At 36.2% G+C, this 20,901-nt stretch overlaps 1 protein-coding gene across 2 annotated transcripts in view; it reads left to right on the forward strand.

Annotated features, from left to right (window-relative positions):
• The first annotated feature begins 10 nt into the window (after positions 1–10).
• EFNA5 (ephrin A5) overlaps positions 11–20,901 on the forward strand; it is a 205,243-nt gene continuing 184,352 nt past the window's right edge. For both annotated transcript variants that reach the window (XR_005954897.1, XM_041464792.1), the window contains exon 1: positions 11–191. Coding sequence is in view for 1 of the 2 variants with exons in the window: in XM_041464792.1 (XP_041320726.1) it covers positions 67–191 (125 nt within the window). In the remaining variant the exon portion in view is untranslated. The remainder of the gene's footprint in view (positions 192–20,901) is intronic.

The raw sequence follows: 20,901 nt of genomic DNA on the forward strand, positions 1-20,901 counted from the left end.
CCCAATTTCTTTCCCTTTTCTTTATTTTTCCCGCATCCCGCCTCGCCGCGCTGCCGGCCGGGCGCGATGCTGCACGTGGAGATGCTGCTGCTGGCGGCCGCGGCGCTGTGGGTGTGCGTGCGCGGACAGGAGCCCGGCGCCAAGGCGGTGGCCGACCGCTACGCCGTGTACTGGAACAGCTCCAACCCCAGGTACGCGGGGCGGCCGCGGGCGCGCACCGGGCAGGGGATCGGCGGGCGGGCACACAGTGGCGCTCCGGCGCCGGAGACATGTCGAGAGACCGACTGCAAGAAAGAGACGAAAACTTTTCTTTTACGGAGGTTCAGGGCTGCAGCCAGCGACGGTGCGGCGGGTGGCGGGGGTGATTTTCTCCTCTCCTCTATCCCTTCCCTCCAAGGCTTCCCCGGGATCGGCGGCCGCCGGCCCGCAGGAGTCGGATGAATGCGCTCCCGACGGGGGACATGGGCGCCCCTCGCCGCGGGGCAGCCCGTGTCTGCTGCCAGCCCTGCTCCGGGACCTCGGGAGTGATGAGGGGCACAGGCAGCGGTCCCCCCGTGGTGCCCTGAAGGGTTCCTTTGACGGGCGTGGTGGCCGCTGGTAGCAGGGAGCCGGCCCCAGGCCGGGCTCTGCGTCCTCGGCGAGACCTCCGCGGCACCGCGGGTGGGGTGGTTGTCAGGGGCGGCTTTGCGCGGCCATGCCCTGCGCAGCCCGCCCGGCGGGGGCTCACCCGGGCGGGCTGGAGGTGAGGAAGCGACGTGGGTGAGCGTCCCGGGCCGGGGTCTGCCCGTACGCCGGACACAGGACGGCGCATTGTCGGAGTCCCCGCAGTCGGGGCCGAGTGGTGCTGGCGCAGTCGCCCCGCTCTCCTCCGTCGGAGGGTTCCTAGCACCAGGCTCTGAGTGCAGTTCAGCTCTGGAAAGGGAGGTTTCATTTAATTGTTTTTGGCTTTTTTTCTGGAGTTTTCTCTCATGTTCAGCATCAGAAAATTTCAGTCTTCCTCCTGGTATCCATGTGTTTAGGTGAAAAGTCATCTGGGTGTTAAATATTTTTGCCTTGTCAAAGTGCCCGTGGCAGGCTTTTTTTTTTTTTTTTTTTTTTTTTGGTAAACCTGTCAGGCTAGTCTAAGTAAATTTGAGGACGTTTTATCTTACGTTATCTCTTTTTTATGCCTCTGATACTGCTGTTTGGCTTGAGATTAGCACATTGATTTTTGTCATAGGTCATGTTTTTTAATAGATCTGTGTTGTCTGCAGAAAACTCCACTGCTCAGTATTCCAGGGTAGGTTTAAAATAGGAGATGCAGAAGTTAACGGGCAGAATTTTCAAGTGCCCAGGGTTAGCTAGTCTGTCCCGCAGTTTATTACTGTGCTCCCGATCTCATCGCCTCAGCAATAAATAATTGACCCAAAAAACCTGAAATAGAAACAATCATGTTTGGATATGATGAGCATCTGTGATTTGAAATGCCTCTCTCTACATTTTCCTTTTTCTACATGTGTTGCTTGAAAAAGACTGCTCAGAGTAAATAAGATGAAAAGTTGCACTTCACATCACCCATCAGAGAACATATGTCCCCAAAAATTGCTTGCCTCAAAAAACCAGAATTTTTGTTTCTATTGTTTTGCAAAATGAAATGTAACTGCTAGGGAAAAAAAAAGAAGTTATATTCTCAAATCCCACTGGGCAAAAGGAGGATCACTGAAGGAAATAGGTGTGACTAGATGCATACATTGCTAGCATAACAGTTAAAATACTTCAAAATTAGCCTTAGATTCAAGATTTTTCACTTCTATTGTCTTATGTTAGATCATCTTAACTGTACGTAGGTAAAGACAGTAGAAGGTACAAACCTTACCTAGTTAATGGGCATTACACTGAATTATATTTATAAGAATTCAAGTAAGTTAAATCATATATTAATACTATACTACTCTTATTAATCCAACATAAGCATCAGCACACTGCGAAGAAAACTTAGTTTTGCTATTCTTCCAAACAGTAGAGGAAGAGTTAATTTTAAGATGTTTCTAAACCTTCTGTTTTAAAACCAAACATTTCTTGTCTTAAAATACTGCTCTCTCACAATGGATGTATCTGTATGGACACGCCATTTTTATTTGTGAGTTAAAAATATGAGAAGGAGCAGGGTGCAGATGCAACTCCCCTTTGTTTTATACAGTGTGCCAGTTTTTGTGTGCTTTTTAAGTAACACGAGCATTACAGAAAAACAGGCAAACACCTGAATGGTAGGTGGGAGAGACACAAAGAAAAGAAAGCACTTCTCTTTTGAATTTGTTTCATCAGAACCTGAGCTGAAGGCAAAATTGTCTTTGGATATCAAAATTCTTAGAGCATTTAACAGTGTTGCAGGAATAAATTTGTAGTAATTTATCTTCATCTGGAGGCAGACTCAGGAGATGAACACATGTAGAAGTAAGTAGAGATGCTTACTTGGTGATAACTATTTGAAATTAGAGGACAAAATATACTGTCATTCTATAAACACAAATACTACCATTGTGATTTAGCTTTCTTCTTTATTGTATTTATTCAGAATTAACAAACTGAATTTAGAACAAATAGAACTAAGAGAACTAATTAATAGAACTAATTAATTCCTTAAAAATTGAGATATTGATCATCTTAATAATGATAAAGGCACTCTAAATTAAGATTTCATTTAAACTTTGAAGAATTTGATAATGATTGTCCTTCCTTCAGTTTTGATGGTTTAATTTTTATAAGTATTAGACTCCAGCAATTTGCGGAAATAAGTAAAGATTTCATTCTCATTGAAAGACACATTAGCAAATTGTTGAGTGACCCACCTGGTGTGAACAGTGTTTGGTAAACAAAAAATCATAAGAGTCTATTAGAAAAATTCATATTACATTCCTTGGTTAGTTGTTGAAGTTCTGCTAAAACAGTCAGAAAGTGTATGGTCATTACTGTCAGCATGTACAAGTAACAAAGTTTTTTAATTTTACAGAGTCAAAGTCAGTTCTTGGAAGTGTTTAAAGAATTGCCATGCTTTACTATTCTTTCATATTTAGTTATCAGCTTACACCTTCTATAAATGTTGTAGTCCAATTCCAGGTGAAAACATGCTTAGGTATTAAAATTTTGAAGTATAAATAAAATAACTTTTTTAGTCCTTTTTTTTTTTTTTTTTTTTTGATTGGAAATGAATCCTCAAGTAAGCTCAAAAATGTGATTTATTTGTTTATTTATGTAGGCTTAGAATTATGGAAACACAAATTCTAACTGCCACCTTAAAGTGCATTAGTCTTTCAGCACTCTTTGCATGTATGTTTTTTTATATGGGACTGCGAACGGTTATCATCAGGGAATATTATTCTGAATACAATGCTCAGTTTTGGAATGGAGCATATTAATTTAATCTTGATTGGTAGTGTCCTTTTAATTAGAATTCAGACCGAACATAGTGTACCAGGGCCAAATTTTGAAACGGTCTACCTGCGTCATGCCTACTACTGTTTTTAATCTTGCCACAGTTCAAGCTGAACTACTTGTTTTAATTGTTGCTACATTGTTGCCAGGATTATGCTTTAAGATTGTGGTTTCTCTTTATATATTTCCATGTAAGTTGTTTTAGTGTCACATTATGTACCTTCATAAATTGTTAGTTAGTTTCACGATGGTTAAGAGTACATAGAGGCCATAGCTTCTAGTTTCACAAAAGCAAATATTTTTATTAGGAGTATTACTGGATTTGGCTGCATTTTATAAAAGAAAATGGTACACCAAATCCATAGAATAATTATTGTAAAGACATAGGATGCTGATATATTTTCTCTTTGTGTATTTATGTGGATAAAATCAGGAAATCAGATGGTAAATAGAGAATTTAGGTATTGAAGAATAATTTCAACTTCAGCTGGTGATTGCATATAATTAAACAGGATACCAGAATTTGGTCGGCGTAGGTAGAGGTTGGTTTTTTTTAGATACATATTTGGGGAAAAATGAGTGGATACTTTTGACAATTCTATGCATAGATCAGAATTTTACAACCTGGATTTCTCAGCCTATGTGGATTTTGTAGCTGAGAATTTAGGAGCTGTTTCAGAAAAGCATCTTGCTTCTTTGAACTCAGTCCTTACACACCTAAGTTCTGCTGCAGTTGTGGGGGTGGATAGATGTGTGCTTAAGTGTCTCCCTGGGCCAGCCAAATACACAGATTTAGTTTTGAGAAGCTCTGGATGTGGCAACTCATGCACACCTGGCACTTGGAGCATACTCATGGACTGGGATGGATGTCTGAGTGTTTTGCCATCTGTTAAATATTTGTGGATTTCACCATAGCATGTTAATTGTATGTGCTGAGGTCATGTGACTGTTTTTTTTTCTTGGTTTGTCTTTTTTTTTTTTTTTTTTTTTTTTTTTTTTTTTTTTTTTTTTTTTCTATATAGATAGAGTTCTGCCTATGTACAGAGTTGAGGGAAGCCATGCAGAAATGGCTGGAGTAGGAAGAAAGCAGTTACACCTTAGGAAAACTTTTAAGTTTTGGATGAAGAAGGGTAAAATCAAAGTGCTTACTTTAATGTTGGTGTTATGTATAAGTTTCATATGTCAAGGGAAGCATAGGAGCCTAAGTACTTGGGGTATACATACACATCCTTGTAAATATATTATATATATATATAAACCTATTTTGAAATAGCATAGCTTGCATTTTGACAGCATTTTATCCAGCAGCTTGCTCTGAGAGCTGAAGAAATCTCTGACTGGTTCCTTGTAATTAAAACATCAGTAGTAGAGCTGTCAATTCTTTACACCTACTTTCTCTGCTTTTAATGGTTTCATTAACACCTTGTGTCTCCAAAAGAACGTTCGTGCTTATTTTAAAAGTGGGTGTTTGAAACAGCTTGAAAGCTTCTATGGAAAAACTGCACAAAGAACAATAGTTTCTCTGGCCTCCACCCTTGTATGAAAGGCACCTTGTTAAGTGGTACCTGATCTTCATGAAATGCTTCTTATGAAATCTTTTTTGAGTGCATAGTCAGGACACTTCATTGCATTCTTTCTTCTAGCCCTGTATGCTTTTTTGAGAGGGGCAGATAAAGATGAGCCTTTCTTTCTGTCCCCTGTTGCTGTGATCTCAGCAATCTACCAGCTTCATGCTGGGCTGAAAACATGAATGGATGCAATTAGTCCTTCAGGAGTATTACATTCATATGGGTAGGCATACGTAATGTATATGGCATATGTAATGAGAATATATATATATTTCAATGTTGGTATATATATACTTACGCATATATACACATATGTGTGTATGTATGCATTGAAGTGTGTCGTTAGGTGCTTATGTGGTGTACAGTTTTTTTCCCCTCACACATGAATATTGTGTGAGGGGAAAAAAATCTGAAAATGATTTTTTTAAATTGAAGTCTTTAGTGTTTAGAAAATGAATGGAATTTCCATCAAATTTCCAGGTCTGATCTTCCAGCTAAGGCATTTTGTGCTAAAGTTCAAAGCAGTAATAAGAGAATTATTTGTAGGTTCTGTGTTTTAGTTCTTGGCCATCTTCCCAGTTGGCTGTTGCTTCACACGCTGGTAGTTCCCGGGTCAGTAGGTGGGCAGGTAGATAAGCCAGCACTCGGGCACTGCAATGTAAAATGAAACAGAGAAGAATTACATGAGTGTGCTTTGAGAGCTCTCCTGGCTTATTTGAGTGTCTTGTGACTTCTTCTCCCAGCACCAGTCTGTTGCTGGGTGGAGGATTGCAGCATTGTTGAAATTCTAGACTACCAAGAGAAACACATAAAGCAGGTTGGTCACTGGGAGCAGCTGAGAGAAGATGCTAACAAAAGACGCAACCTTTCCTGGTGAAATGAGTAAACAGTAGTTTGTCCATGCCTTTGAGATATGCCTCCATTGCTTTGGGTTACTGTTTTTCAATATTTTCTTTTTCAATGCAATTAGAAGTATTTTAGACCTGTGATTTTCTTCCAACAAATATTCTTTGCTCTGCTACTCAGTTCTGAGCATTGTTTAAAAAAAAAAATCTTTAGTCTCATGATTGATATAATATTCCAGTGTTTCTGAATGATCTAATTCACTTTTGAGAATAAAGGGCCCTGTTTTGTTTAAGTTTTTGTTGCACTTGTGCTCAAAATTTAGTCAGTCAGCAGCACACCAACATAATGAAATGAAAAGATTTGGTTTGAAGTAAACAGATAAGTTACTGCAATTGCATTCTGATGGTATTACAGTTGTTATGGGTAAGCCATACTGTAAGGTACTTCAGCACAGCTGAATGAAAGAACAGAATCATTCATACATTGGGAGTCTTCCTTGCATTTTTGCACTCTCCCTTTTCATTGTAGTCTCTCCAAGCTAGATTATGGTTGAGCTCATTTAAAATGGTGCGTATTATTTTACAATGTGCAAACATGTATAGGTATCTGCAATCCTGTTTTTTAGGAAACTAAGCCTACATTTTTACCTTACAAAAGCACAAATTCCTATTCCCATACATTTTAGAAAATAATTTGAATTAAAATGAAGTATATGAAAATAAATATGTGAGAAAAACCCCACAGTTCTGCGAGGATTGAGATTGTATTTTTCCACCATAGAATGTCAGAAAAATATAGTAAAAGAAAAATACGCCCCAATATATAGATGTATATATGTATTTAATCTGGGGAAACATTCTTCATGTTCTCCTGTTGACAGGTTGATGAAAATACATTGTTAGATCGTAATTTTATGAAGGAAATGAATTTATTTTAGACTGCTGCAAAATGTAGAAATATATTTTGGTGTCCATATTCTGTTAACTGGTACGCAAAACATAAACATTTTTCTGTTTAAATGCATGACCAGTAAAAATGCTGTCAAAAGAAAAATCAGCTAACGAGAAGATGCACAAGTGTCCTGTTAATTAGCAAGATCTGTTTGAATTGCTAATACCAATTAAAGCAAATTCTTCAGGTTCTGCAATTTTTACTTGAAAATTAAAATTCTTATTGTCATTTGCATTATAATCTAGCAGAAGAATTTTCCTATCCATGCTGACATATTGCATGGAAAAGGACCTTAGACTCGCAAAGCCTGTAAGTTATTTTTCATGTTCATTTTCTTATCCATCATTAGATCAGCATATTAAACTGGTCAACAGTAGTATCTGCAGTAAAAAAAAAATCTTACTTTATTTTTATCACTGAGTAACTTTTTGTTTGTTTTCATCAGACTTTTGAAGAACCTTCTTACTTGATAGGCACCATCTTTAGGTTTTGATTGTAGTGATGAAATGGTGCAGTGTGTAGAGAAGAAATTATTTGTTTATGAATCATTGGGTGAGGCAAAAGAAAAAAAGAGTATGAGATACATTTACTTTGATGCTGGTCACCCTCTGCTAAAACATATTTGCTTCATTCTGAAAGATAAAATTTGGACTCATGACATTTAAAAGAATGCATGTTTTGACAGAATATATATTGTGCCATAATTAATGTTTGCTATGGAGCATTGACCTTTATTCATTAAAATAATACAATACTTCCTTCCTGAAATTACTTAGTTTTTCTTGCTTGGGGGGGTGGATACTGGCAGCAGCAAGGCATGTTCATATAGCGTGAGTTGTTCATCAGTTGTAGTTGAGTACTGCAGATGTTCCCTGGTGGATAGCAATGAAGCACTACCTTTTTTGGTTTTGTGGATTTCAAAGTAGTATTTTTCATATTTGTATTACAATTCAGAAGAATTTCCTTCTCTTTACAGACATAAAAATCATATTATCTTGTCAGACAGGGACTTGCTAAGAAATATATAAATATTGTTATTATTATAATGGTATTACTATACATAGGGTTTTTTGTTTTAATTTTTACTTTGAATTTGTTTCAGATTTGTAAATTTGCGTATCTTTTCTCAGCCTGTGTCTTTGAAACTGGAGCTGAATACATTCTAACTCTTTTGATCAAAAGTAAACAAAAAAAATAATCCAAATCTCTTAATGTCTAATATTTTGTTGGATTTGTAATGCTGTATAGATCAAATACAGGTTTTTTTGTGAGGAGACAGAAAAAGCAAGTATTTTCTTTTACTTACTGCTAATTTTAATCATGATCTTTGTAGTACAGTTGTCAGTCTTTAATGCTAATTCATCAGCATTAGGTGAGGACTTCTAGCAGCTTTAAAGATGTTTGGTTTCCTGCAATTGTTAAAAGTTGTTGCAAGAAAATTTAGCAATTAATGCTGTTAATGAGCAGAAAAAACAGCTGCATTGAATTTTTGTTTGATGGTTGTGGTTCGCCCCCCTGCAACCCCTCCCGCTTTATTTGATGTCTAATCAGATTTTTCAAAAAATAGTTATGTATTCATACAGGCAGGGCATTTGGTGAGCAGAAGTTAACAAAGTAGGAGCTATCAATCCTGCTCTCTTTCCTATTGTTTCCAGAAAAGAAGGAAATAAAGAGAGACTCTGGAATTTGAAAGTATTGACCTTCTGACACGCACACACAGCATGGTCATTCCACTGGCACACAAAGTGCCTTAAGCCACCATAATGGCAAACTGCATTTTTGAAGTCACTGATATGAGAGCCAGCTGGATGGGGGATGGACAGCCAACTGTGATTCTGCAGCTATTTGTAAGTTATCACTTTAGAGCCAGACAGCTTCACTTTTATATTCCCAAACTTACCACTTTGGAATAATGTTGCTTTGTTAGGCTTAGCCAGGGATTTGTGACTGCTACATAGACTTAGAATCGTTTGGTCCAGAATTGTGTGGTCATTCTTCAGAGAAATCTGCTTCGCAGAGTAATTTCATTCATCTGGTTATGGGGGAGGGATGAGAAACCGTGAAGGAACATTCAGATAGAGCATTCGTCAAGGAAATTGTGCATCCACATTAGCTAGTCGCTTTTTAAAGGTAAAGGTAGAGATTTGGATCAAGCAGTTAAAAGCCAATTCAGACCAATGTCTTAACATTATGTGTGATCTCTTGGATAGGCTTTCCATGTATAGTTGGAAAAGACCTAATATTTTATGTACTGTGACAGCTCTTAGCCCTGGCCCATGTATTTATTTATTTATTTGTTTCTTTGCAGTTACTGCTCCAACACATTTTTATATAATTTTGCAGTTCTCTTGGGACTTAGTTTATTAAAAATTAGTGATTCATCACTAAGTGGGGTACATTACAAATACTGGTGCTCCCAAAAAGGATTGTTTTTGTGCCAAACCAAATAATAGGGATACAAAAGCTGCTAAACAGTGTGTCTCCCAATTGCAAATTAATCAGGTGAAAAAGCACCTCAGCAACTACAGATGAATGTGGAACAGTTTATTTTAAATACTGAATAAAGATATGTTGAGAGGGCATAGCATCTCTTTGTTTCTAGCTATGTATAATTTTAAAAATGTTAAGTGTGTGCTGGAGTCAGTGGGGAATTCTTTTAGGTTGATGGCATTGTCAGTGCACAGACCTCTTTCAAAAAACTTAATACTATTATCAAAAGAAATTAAAGATGTTGATTTTTTCTGTCAGTTTCTGTATTTTTTGTGGTAATTAATATCTCTAGACAACAACCAAGGCCTTAGAAAAGATGTTTCAAAAAACTTCTAGCTTCACTAATCTGGATTAAAAGGTATGATAGAAAAAGAACCATTGCTGTGGATATCTGATTTCCAAAGCTGCCAATCACTTCTGGCACAGCTCCCATCATGGTCGCTGTGCCCATAATTAAATGCCTGTCATTAGTGTGTTTTTCCATAACATTTACAATGGAAAAGGCAAGGGTTCCTTTCAGAGCTATGGCTGTCAGGGGAACAATAAAAACTAATTACACACTCTGTTGTCACCATTGTCAGTTCTGCTTTTGGGGGCAAAGAACATGGGAAGTGTGTGCCTAATATTTATTTATTTATTTATTTATTTATTTATTTATTTATGTGTACACAATGTCTACTTGGGGAAATTCAGTGCTAATGAAGTCATATTTACTTGGAAGATTATTTTCTTTATTCCAAAGATTTTAGTTCTGAGGTTATGTTTGTCCCTTCACTTATGCCCAAGCTGCATACACTTTTCCCTTTGCTTTTGAGCCACATTTGCCTTTCTCTTGTTCTGTCTTGCACACTTTCTGGTGAACAGAGCTTTCCAATAAAATTGCTGCAATCAAGGCCCGTATTTGTCTGCATTTATTAGATAGGTGGGCATCATCTTTTGTATGCTTTTGCTTGTGCCTTGCACTGTAAACTGGATTAGAAAAAAACTGAATGAAAGCAGCTAGTTTGCATGCTCATGTTTTTTTATGTTTCCAGCCCATAGTCTGTGGTTCATCCTAGGTGAAATCAAGGTAAGATTTTTTTTGTACTGCAGTTCCTGACTTGAGTGAAATGTGTGCTTGTTCCATTTATCCTTGCACACGCATTTCCAAATGTAAGCATAAATGCATAGTTGCTATGTGAATTGTCTTAAACACTGTTCTTAAAGGCATTGAAAGAGTGAAGTTGTGCCTTCACACTAATACTTACTAATTTTTTTTTGAAGCTTTTAAAATGAACCATTTACTTAAGAATTTTTTAGGCCACTGATTTAAAAAGAATGTATCCTCAATACCAGAATTTTGAATATATTTAGGTACCAAGAGCTGCAGACAGCAGCCATTTTAAGGGATTTTTAAGACTGCTTGATGCCTAATCGTCCTAGGTTTTATTTCAGCTATTTTGCACATGTTTTTTCTTAAATACCTTCCAAAAATTGGTCCCTTAAAATTAAGGAAAATTGTTTAAATACACACCCTCATTTTTAAAAGTAGAAGAAGTCAGTAGGAGCTGATGGTAGTAATGAGGAATTGAAGTCTGGTTTTTTGCACTGTATGCCTTGATAGACACTGCAAGGTGTGATTTTTTTTTTTTTTTTAATACACTAACTATTGTTGGATTTTCATTGCAGTATTTTTGGAGGTATTCTTATCCAATTTATTAACATAAAAAGATTCTTGAACTGCTTTGGATGGGAGTTGATTTAGGTCCTGTATTGATGATTTTATGGTATAGTTCTCCTGAATATGAGGTTCAGTAGTTAGGCTTGTCAATTTTGGTGAGGCTGTGCAATCTGCACGAATCAAATCTAGTGAGGGAGCACAGCCATGGGACTGAAGAACCCTGTGGGTCTTTATCTGGTTGGGTTCATATAAGTTCTAGACTAAAAATTTTTGACTAGTTTTTGCAGAGTTGGGATGTCTAACTTCATGAATGGAAGAGGGTAAAAGCAAACCTGGTTGAATGAGTAGTTTTGCTGTCAGCCGTTTAAAAAGTGAGAATTGGCTTACTATATGAGATTAGCAGATAGACATTAATGGAACTTTGAGATGTTGAATGCCCTATATAGTGTAGTATGGTTTGGTATGTGGCAAAAAAAAAAAAATTTAAGATCATGAAGGTAAAATAAATCAGATATAGTAGTACACCACTGGGATACTTGTGTTTTGTGTTTTCCAAAGTAGTATATGCAATACTCCTTAAAAAATGAGTGGATCTTGTGAATGCCCAAATAGGATAGAATGATTTCCTCACTGAAATTACTAAACCACTGTATTCAGGAAAGAAGTCTCTGTTTTCTAGAAATTAGAATAATAGCCTTCTTAGAATAAGAGAGCTCTCTGGAGAATGTTACTTCTTGTAAATATAAAATCTTTAATGTATAAACCATGTAATTTATTACCTGTTTACCAAAATGATGAGTAGTTATTCCTGTTGTGTGGTATGTCCCTGTAGTTTGGGGTTGCTGAGAATGCAATTATTCTTATGCATTTTCATTTAATGGAGTATTACATTTGTCTTGGTTTCCAGTGGACTTGCTCTTGTCTAGTAACTATGAGACAGAGCATGAGATGAAGATACATCTTGAAGGAAATATGACCCTTGTTAAATTTGATACATATTGATGAAATGAACTTATTTTTGGTAAAATAGACTCTTGTAAAAAAAATCCAGTTCTAATTTTTAGAATTTTACAGGTTATTAAACTGTATCCATCATTCATGTATGAAATTTCATTGTGTTTTGTTGTCTCTGAGATGGTAGATCCTGTTTCAAGACACTGGGCCCAATTTAATACTTTGTGTATGTATTTGTAGGGTGTTGCCTGCAAAGTTTCTGGAAATCTTGGAAAATTTTATGTGTTCATTTTTTAATTACATCTCAAAAGTGTCCTGTGAATGTTTAATAATTTTTTGTGTTAATTTACAAATGTTGTAAAGGAATGAAGACACAATTTTATTGAGGAACTTGCATCTTAAAAAGTCTTCAGACAAACTACCTTTAAAAAAAAAAGTAAGAACAGTTGCTGCAGAGCACAATCATTTTGTATTACACATACTAGCACAATCCTCACTTGAAAACATGACATATAAATCAGTCTCTAAAAATCTCTGTTGTAGATGGAAACTTCATTAGCAGAAGGGTTGAGAGTTTTGAGAGTGTAAAAGAGATTCTTTGTTTAAATAAAACCAAAATAAAAAGAATGTTGTTATTTGCAGTATCTTTAATCAAGGTGGAATGAAATTTCTCATTAAGGTTAAGAGTCACATTATCATAACAAGTGACAGAGTGGGTGAAGAGGGAAAATTAATTACAGAGGTAGATCATATTTGCATCTCACTATGTCATGGCTATTCACTGCATTCAAATTCCAAGCAAACCCTTTCTCTGTATCTCAATTATATGAAACTTACTTGCAAAGAACACTTTAGGAGGAGAATCTCCATATTCAGTGCTTCTACTCCAAAGCAGGATAGTTAACTTCAAAAAAAAAAGTTTTTTTAGTGATTTACAGCATTGCTTTATTATTACTTTCTCAGATCTTGTGCCTGACTGAACTGCATTTTATAGCTTACTGTAAAAAGAAATCTCCATTTTCCATTTTCCATACTAGCTGTCTTGATTTAGTGCTCATACAATGGCCTTCCTTAGAACACAGCATTTGGAAGCCTTTCCTAAGCACTTAATTTTAGGTGTGGAGTTTGGAGGTAATGTATTGTTACTGATGAAAGCAATTTTGCCTTTTTAACTTCGCTGAGTGAATCAGATCATTGCAGTGCCCAATTAGGATTTATGTACTTGTTTTTTTAATGGATGACAGAGGAATAATTGCTTCTTCTTTCTGTTTGCATGCTTGTTTACTTCATAATGCTAGTATAGTGGATGCATACAAGACTTAATTTTTAGATTAGGCTGAATATCAGGTTGGTTTAACCCAGTCTTCCTGAATTAACAGTTTTCCTTTGGATTTAGTCCTATGCTTAAGACAAAATATTGTCTGCTTTCCACCATGTAATGGATATGTCTGAGACAAAATGAGTCCTGGTAGTGTCTTATGTTCCAAAAGTACATGGTGTACCCAGGTGAAAAGGTTCTGTGGTTTTCAGATAAATGTTCTAGACACTAGTACTGTTGCTTGATTCCTCTTAGGGATAGATTTGTTACTGGTTTTGGTCTGAGAAACACTCCCATTTTTGAGAAGGAAGGTTTCTCAATTTAATTAATTAACTAATTTCTCAAGATAATTTCATAGGTTTTAGGATGAACATTTCCTGTGCTCCCAGTTTCTGTAGTTGGCATCAGTGAAGTAATGCTTTTATTTAAATAATATATCAGAGGAAAGAACATTGTTTATACAAATACTACTTGCATGAAGTTCAGAAACTATGTCAAATGGCATGGTAACATACTCTGACAAGATGCTGTGCTGTATTTGCATGAAATTCCCATTGAGTTTACTGAATGTTCTTTTATTATAAGTTGCAGTAGTAGAAGGGAATGAAGTATGTAGCCAGTGTTCAGTTGACAGTACTTCACTATGCCTCATTCTTTTATTCTGCTCTAAATTTCAAAACATTACTAGTAATCCTGAGATGTTTTGAAGAATTGAACATAATTAAAGGTCTGTAAAACTTTTTACCCTGTGTTTTTCATTTACCACTTTTGCAAAACCCACTGATTTTACCTTTTATTTTGCATGTTGTTTACTGAATGTTTACTCCTCATCAAAACTACAATTTTGAGCATGGTTACATACTTATTTTGTAAAATTTATTTATCCATGTATTGATTAAAATTTTCACCTGCATATGAGGTTAGTAGAAGATAATTTAAAAGATGGGTAAGAGACATTTAAACATAGTACAAAAGTGCCGTACTTATTTGAGACTTGGAAGCTTTATAACTTTATTATTTTGAACTCTGTTTCATAAACAAAGATTTCTTATTTACTCTGGAGTCTTACATGTGTTGTAGGTGTGTTTGTGATTTCCTTTAGCTTTACTGTCTTTTTATACTTCCATGCTTATAAGCTTTCCTGCAGTTCCTTAAAGTGAGAGGAGTGGCATTGGAAATTCCATCTGACATTGGCAAATTTTTAAAATCAAATGCCATGATGATAATGAAGAATTCTCCAGTGAAGCAGCTTGAACAATCAAAACTTCATGCGTCAGAAAATTGAACATGCACGGTGGAAAGATGCATCTGTTCTGCTGTTGATGCCCTTTATCAACAAGGCTGACATAAAATGTTTTGGTTTTTTTTCCAAAGATCCTGACACATCTGAAGCTAAAGCTGTAATTTTTCTTGCTTTAACTGTCGCTTGTCAGTTTCTTTGACTCAAAACTTTCAGTGGAATCTAACATGGAGAGCATGTTGAGACAAGACTCCAACCGCTCTAAACAAAAAATCATATAGCTGCCTTTCAGTTTGAACAGGTAAATTATGATTGTCAGTCCAGTTGTATTTTACTGCCAGAAATACAGTTTTTGTGAGGAGTTTTTTTTTTGTACTATGTGGATTGTAAGAGGAGAAACTAATGAAGAAGGAGGGGAAATTGTCTAAATTGCAGCCTCGGTTTTCTGCCATGGCATGTCTTTTGATTTTGTTGGGTTTTTTTTCTGCAAACTTCTAGAAACTGTATTCACCTAGTATTCTAGGTGAATACTTCTACAGAAGTGTGAATGCAATACAAAAAGAAAAATAATACTGGAATTTTAGGGAAAAAAAAGTTTATTTAAAAACATTCAATTGTACTATCATTACTTATGAAGTATCCATGTAACTTGCGTCCTTAATGTGATAAAAGACAGTTCTTAACCTTTTTTCTGTCTTTGTTCACTTGATAAGCTGAAAGTGTGTTTCTTACGTATGATTTTTGAACTTTAGGATCTTGTATCTGTGGAAAAGGATGCATTGCTATTATCTATGGTCATGCTGTGGTTTGATGTCATGCCATGACCTAGGTGTTGCAAAGAGAATGAGTGCTTTATATAGCTAATGAGGTGAGCTTTCTTTGCAAACTTCTTTGCTTGCATCAGTTTAAATGGATTTGCTAACCTACTGGATTTGCTACTACTATGATAGTAGCTACCTTATGTGTGATTGTCAAACTTTGCTTATCAGCTTTAGGGGAAGAACTACTTTCCTAATTATAAGTGGCTGATTACTCTTCAAACAGAAGTTGTTGTATCGTAGGGTGTCCTTTTATCTCTCTTGCTCCCTTCCCTTTTCCTTTTTTTCTTTTTGTTCTGTGACCATGAGTATTTCCAAGAAAAAAATACTTTTCTTTGTAATCTGTTTATCCCTTTAATTTCACCTTGTGCGAATATTACCAGGTCTAGTGTGTTCTGCCTGGAAGGAGCCATGAAATGGTGGCTTGAAACTGCAGTAAATATTGATTGGGTCCCTGAGCAGAGCCTTGCTCGAAGCTCACTCTGAAGAATTGAAAGGGGCCTATTGTTCCTTCTTAGTCAGTACTCCATAGCCAAGGCTAAAGTATGCAAGTGTTAGGAGAAGAAGAAAGGCAGTGAGGGAAATTGAACAGTGAGCACAGCTGAAGGCGTCACTGCTCATTGCTGAGGGAAGGGAAGCATCCAACAGAAAAGGGTCAAAGATTTTATGTGGCTTGCATAAAGCTTTGCAGAGGTGGAGTGCCCAAAACCATCCTCCTTCTTGTAAGGTGCTAGATGAACATAGCCTTCATATCATTTAGGTGGGATGTGGAGAAGAGGTACAAACTTTTTCCTTTAAGAGATGGTTCCTCCCAAAGACTCTGCAATCCTTTGTGAACAAGTAAGCAATAAAGGTGGATTATTGGGCAGCTCTTGCTGCCTCACAGTTTGAGGCTCTAATCAAAGCAGTGATGGATGAAGTATTTGGGAGAGTTTAACCACTGCTGTTCTGTTCCACATAGCTGTTGCTTGGCTGTACAGAAGAAAGGCAAAATGCAGAGGATGTAGTTTAATTAGGCTACCACTTCTTAATAATTCATTTGAAGCTTGGCAATAAACACAGGCTGCAAATTGTTGTGCTTTCCTTGGCCAGTCCATCCTCATTGGAGAAGCTTCTGCCAGCCAGTGCCAGGTCATGATGGGATCCTTTCTTTAAGATGAGTGGGGAGCTCTCTGATCTGTTTGTACTTTCCTGTCCCCATTCTGTTTTCCTTACAAGATTTTTTACCTAAGTTCCCTTAGAATTCTTGTTTGCTAAGATATTTCACCTCCTTATTGGGTAAGTACTTAGGTTGAGTGGGCGGGTAGTACAGCCTACTACATCACATTCACCTGAACTGAATCTCTATGTGCATATAGATCCCTGACGTGCTGTCATGAAAGTGGAATTCATCTTGCTAGGTTTCCTAGCTCCCTTCCTCCCTCCCTCCCTCCCTTCCTTCCTGCCCAAGAAGAGCCTTCAAAGAAAAAATAGGATTAGCATTGTACCTGCTGCCAGTCTTAAAAAAAAAAAAAAAAAAAATTCCCTGCTGATTAATTTTTGCTTCTGGATCAGTGCTCCTTAAATATGATGAAAGAGATGTCTCACACATTTCACAATGGTCACCTGCCCTCCTCCCTTTCTGTTTTGCCTCAGTTATGTTCTCCGTTCCATCCTGTCTTTCAGTCTAGATGATGTAAGGAAACTTCAAAGGACCCATGACCTCCTTTTATTCCAGCTTGCAAGACAAAGCCTTGCCCTCTGCGTTTCAGACTACAGAAATGACAGTGTATCTATCTCATTATTGTAAAGCATATTGGGATATTTTGAATATGAAAGGATCTGTATAAAAGAAAATTCTGTTTACTTCACCTCAGATGGGAATAGGATTGTCTTGTTACTGCACTAGTCCTTTATCTAAGAAGGAGAAGTGCTTGACAGTGTGCTAATAACAATGAATCTGCACTGTGTTTTGCTTGCACAGTCTAGCAGCACAGTAACAGGAAGAAACTCAGTCTCCATGGGTTGGGTAGAAGAGGTTGAGACAAGGATGGGAATTACCAAAAATAAAAAATACTGTTGATGAGAAACTTGATGTTCAGTGCTTTAAAGCTAGCAGAAGCACCATTTTTCAAGTTGATGGAGAGCAGTACTATTTCAAAGTAAGAAAAGATGACTTTTGATGGGCAGGTGACACATTATTGTAAACTGCACTGGAACAATGTGATTGAAATTTTAGTTTACCAGAATTTATTAGAAATTGGTTTATTTTTGCCTAGAATTCTATAATTGCCTAGAATACTTGGAGGTATAAAATCTGGTTGAAGTATTGTATCATCACCCAATCACGAACATTTTTCTCCTTTTCCCACTAATGAGAAGCATAGCCTATGTAAATATTATATGCTATGTAAATATTATGTTATAGTCAGATCCTGTTCAGGATCCTGTATCTATTTGGAATGCAGAAATGCATGGTTGAGGGCATTTGTAGTTATATATAAAGAGGAAGCTGTATGATTGTTTTTTCCTGCAGTAAATCTGTGTTATTTTGAACCAGTAGTTTAAATACTTAATAAATTTACATTTTCTTTTCTAGTTTTAAAAAGAATTTTTGTGTATGGCTCAAATGCAAAGTTGACGTCCAATACAGCCCGTATTAGGAAACAAGTAAGGCCCTTGTCTGGGCCGCTTTTATTTTGTGTTTTGGTTGGGTGTTGGTTTTTTTTGTTTTTCTTTTGTGGGTTTTTTTGTTTGTTTGTTTGTTTGGTTGGTTTTTTTTTGGTTTGGTTTGGTTTGGGTTTTTTTTGGTTTTTTTTTTGGTTTTTTGGTTTGTTTTTTTTTTGGTGTGTGTGGGGGTGTGTTTGTGTTTTGGTTTTGGGGTTGGGTTTTTTGTTGTTGTTGTTGTTGTTGTTGTTGTTTGTTTTGTTTTGTTTTTTTTTAAAATAATGTTCTCATCTGGGTTTATGCCTCACTTCCACAGATACCACAACAATTTTATACTATGATTGATACTTTGCAGACAGGAAAATTCAGAGTTGCTTCTTTTGCAGCAATCAGAACAGAGCGTAAAATGTTTGCATTTTGGAATTGTTTATTGTTAAACTTGGAAAAGTAAATATGGTTTCTTAGTATTTACCAAATTAACTATTGTCAATGACATTAATTTGTGAATTGACTGACACTTACTAAAATAGAATGACCGATCAAATGTACTCATGTGATGTTTTTTCAGCCTCATGCCAAAAAGAAAAAATCAAAACTGTTCCCTCACTACTCTAGCTGAAGTTTCAACTGTAACCATGAGTTTTCTAGAAAGCTTACAAGTCTTACTTTTTTTTGGTCTCTGCAATGCTGCATTTGCCCCAAAGCTCCATAATGCAACATTATTTTTTATGCTTCTCTTCTAACCAGCTGTTTTCCCATCCTAGCAGAACTCAGTTTAAAACAGATAGTTATTGTTACTTACTGTTGCACACTGAGTTGCATTTGTTTTCTTCATAATTTTTTTATTCTAGTATTCTGCAAACATTTATCTGAATTTCAAATAAATACAGTAACTGTACCGTATTATTGCAAAATACTCTCTTTCATACACCAGTCATGCCCACTGTTTCTCTTAGAAGTTCTAAGTTTACTTTTCCTATTTTGTAATAACAAAATTTTATAATGGGCATATGTTACTACAAAATAGAATGAATTTATTGCAATGTTTTTATAATTACATAATTTTAATAATTATATAATTTTATAAATTATTAGAAATCTCATTCTCTCAGAGTTTTCTTAAAAGGGCCTTGTTTGAAATGCTGTAAGGGCTGGGAGGTGTGCTGTTTCTCAAAAAATATTCTCAAGAGTATTTTATCTATAGTAGGAGTTTGCAAAGAGCAGAAATTTGTAGAAAGACCTGTTAGGAGTGTCTCCATCTCCACGAGGACTGAAGCAATGGATAAGTTACATTGCCTCGTGCTCTGGTAACAGTTCACACCTTTCACAGTGGAAAAGATCTTTTTTGGAGAACAAAGGAAAAAATCCCATCATCATCTGTGCAGGTGTTGATTTGCAGTTCACCTTCACAGTTAACAGTTTCCTAGTTTTTGGTGGTTTGTTTGTTTGTTTGTTTGTTTGTTTGATTTTGTTTTGTTTTGTTTTGTTTTGGTTTGGTTTTTTTTGGTGCAGCCTGTTTCTTATGGAAATTTGTCCGTTCAGTGAATTAATTGAAGTCACAAAAAATGGTACATTGCTGTTGTCCCAGGGCACAGTGTTTGTGCCCAGCTAGTTCCTTTCTTTGGATAGATGAGTCAGGGATGTATACAACCTCCGAACTGAACACAGTTACTGTGTCTTTGCCCCTGTGTTAGAGCTTCAGAAAGGAGTTGAATTTTATGTTTTCCTATATTTGTTAACCAGATTCTGCATTGATTTCTTCATTTGTGACTAATGAGAAATGTAAGAATGAGGTTTAGAGTAGCTAAGCTTAACTTAGCTTGATTTGTCAGAAACAATAGCAAACAATGGTACTGTAAGTGGACAAAATAATTTTATTTCTTGACAGTTCGGTACTGGGTTTCATTGCTATATTTCAGGACATGAAATTCTGGACAATATACAGGTGTATATTCTTACTTATTCTTGGGAAGGGTTATTGGAATTGCTCTTTTGCCCACATTGATGATATGGATATATGTCCTGAATGTGTATTTCATATTTATAGTAATTAAATAAAAACAGTTGTTGCCAAGCTGTTATGTCTAAGTAATTTTCCTTCTATTTTTCCTTATTCTTCACATTTGTGTGTATCCCTTACTTCCTTGTTTCTCATTTAACATAATATTTAATTTCAGTATTGTAATTTGGATTTTACAGCCAGAAAAATTTAGGATGCATCAATGGAGGTTCTTTTTGAAGCATTAATATCTGGTTCTCTAGAGTCCACAACCATGGGGTGGTGTTTTGTTTTGCATAATTACTTAACCTGTTGTGATGTATTAGAATGGTTGTACCAAAAGGGCATAATAAAGTATGAACCTAACAGGGTTCTGAAGGTCTCCACTGTAACTTATAATCTCTTACCTGAACTAAAAGTTCAAAAGAGCCTAGTTCTGTGTAATTTTTGTAAACAGAACACGAAAATGGTTGTTTTATCTCTGTGCATGTTAGGTACAAGCCTAAATCATACTTTAAGTGCTAGATGGCATACTTGCTGATCTGACACAAGGATTCTCTTTAAAAGCTGCAGTTGCTCTGCCTTTAATGGAATATTAAAATTGGCATGTTTTACAATGATCTGTACAAGTTTCAATAGATAAGATTCATGATATCTGGTCTATCACTCTGCCTTAATGGAGAATAAAAAAGGTGATACAGACGCATATATGTGTACACTTATGCATGGTATTTAATCTAATTGGTCACATTTTAAAAAAAATGTCAAGAAATTCTGGTCAGCATCTGTTTGAATACTTTGAACATTACATTTAAATGCCTGTCTGATCAGGCACCTCTAAAGTATGGCGACATTGCAGTGTTTTAAAACATTATGAAATTCTGAAGGGCTGGTTTTATATGTATTTGTTAATATATTTTGATGCTTGTGCATAAAATAGTTTAAAGAAACTTAATTTTTTTAATTTTAAGTTTAAAATAATAACAATAACAATAATAAT

This window comes from Pyrgilauda ruficollis, unplaced genomic scaffold (assembly GCF_017590135.1).
Source record: "Pyrgilauda ruficollis isolate IOZ18807 unplaced genomic scaffold, ASM1759013v1 scaffold184, whole genome shotgun sequence".
Lineage (NCBI taxonomy): Eukaryota > Metazoa > Chordata > Aves > Passeriformes > Passeridae > Pyrgilauda > Pyrgilauda ruficollis.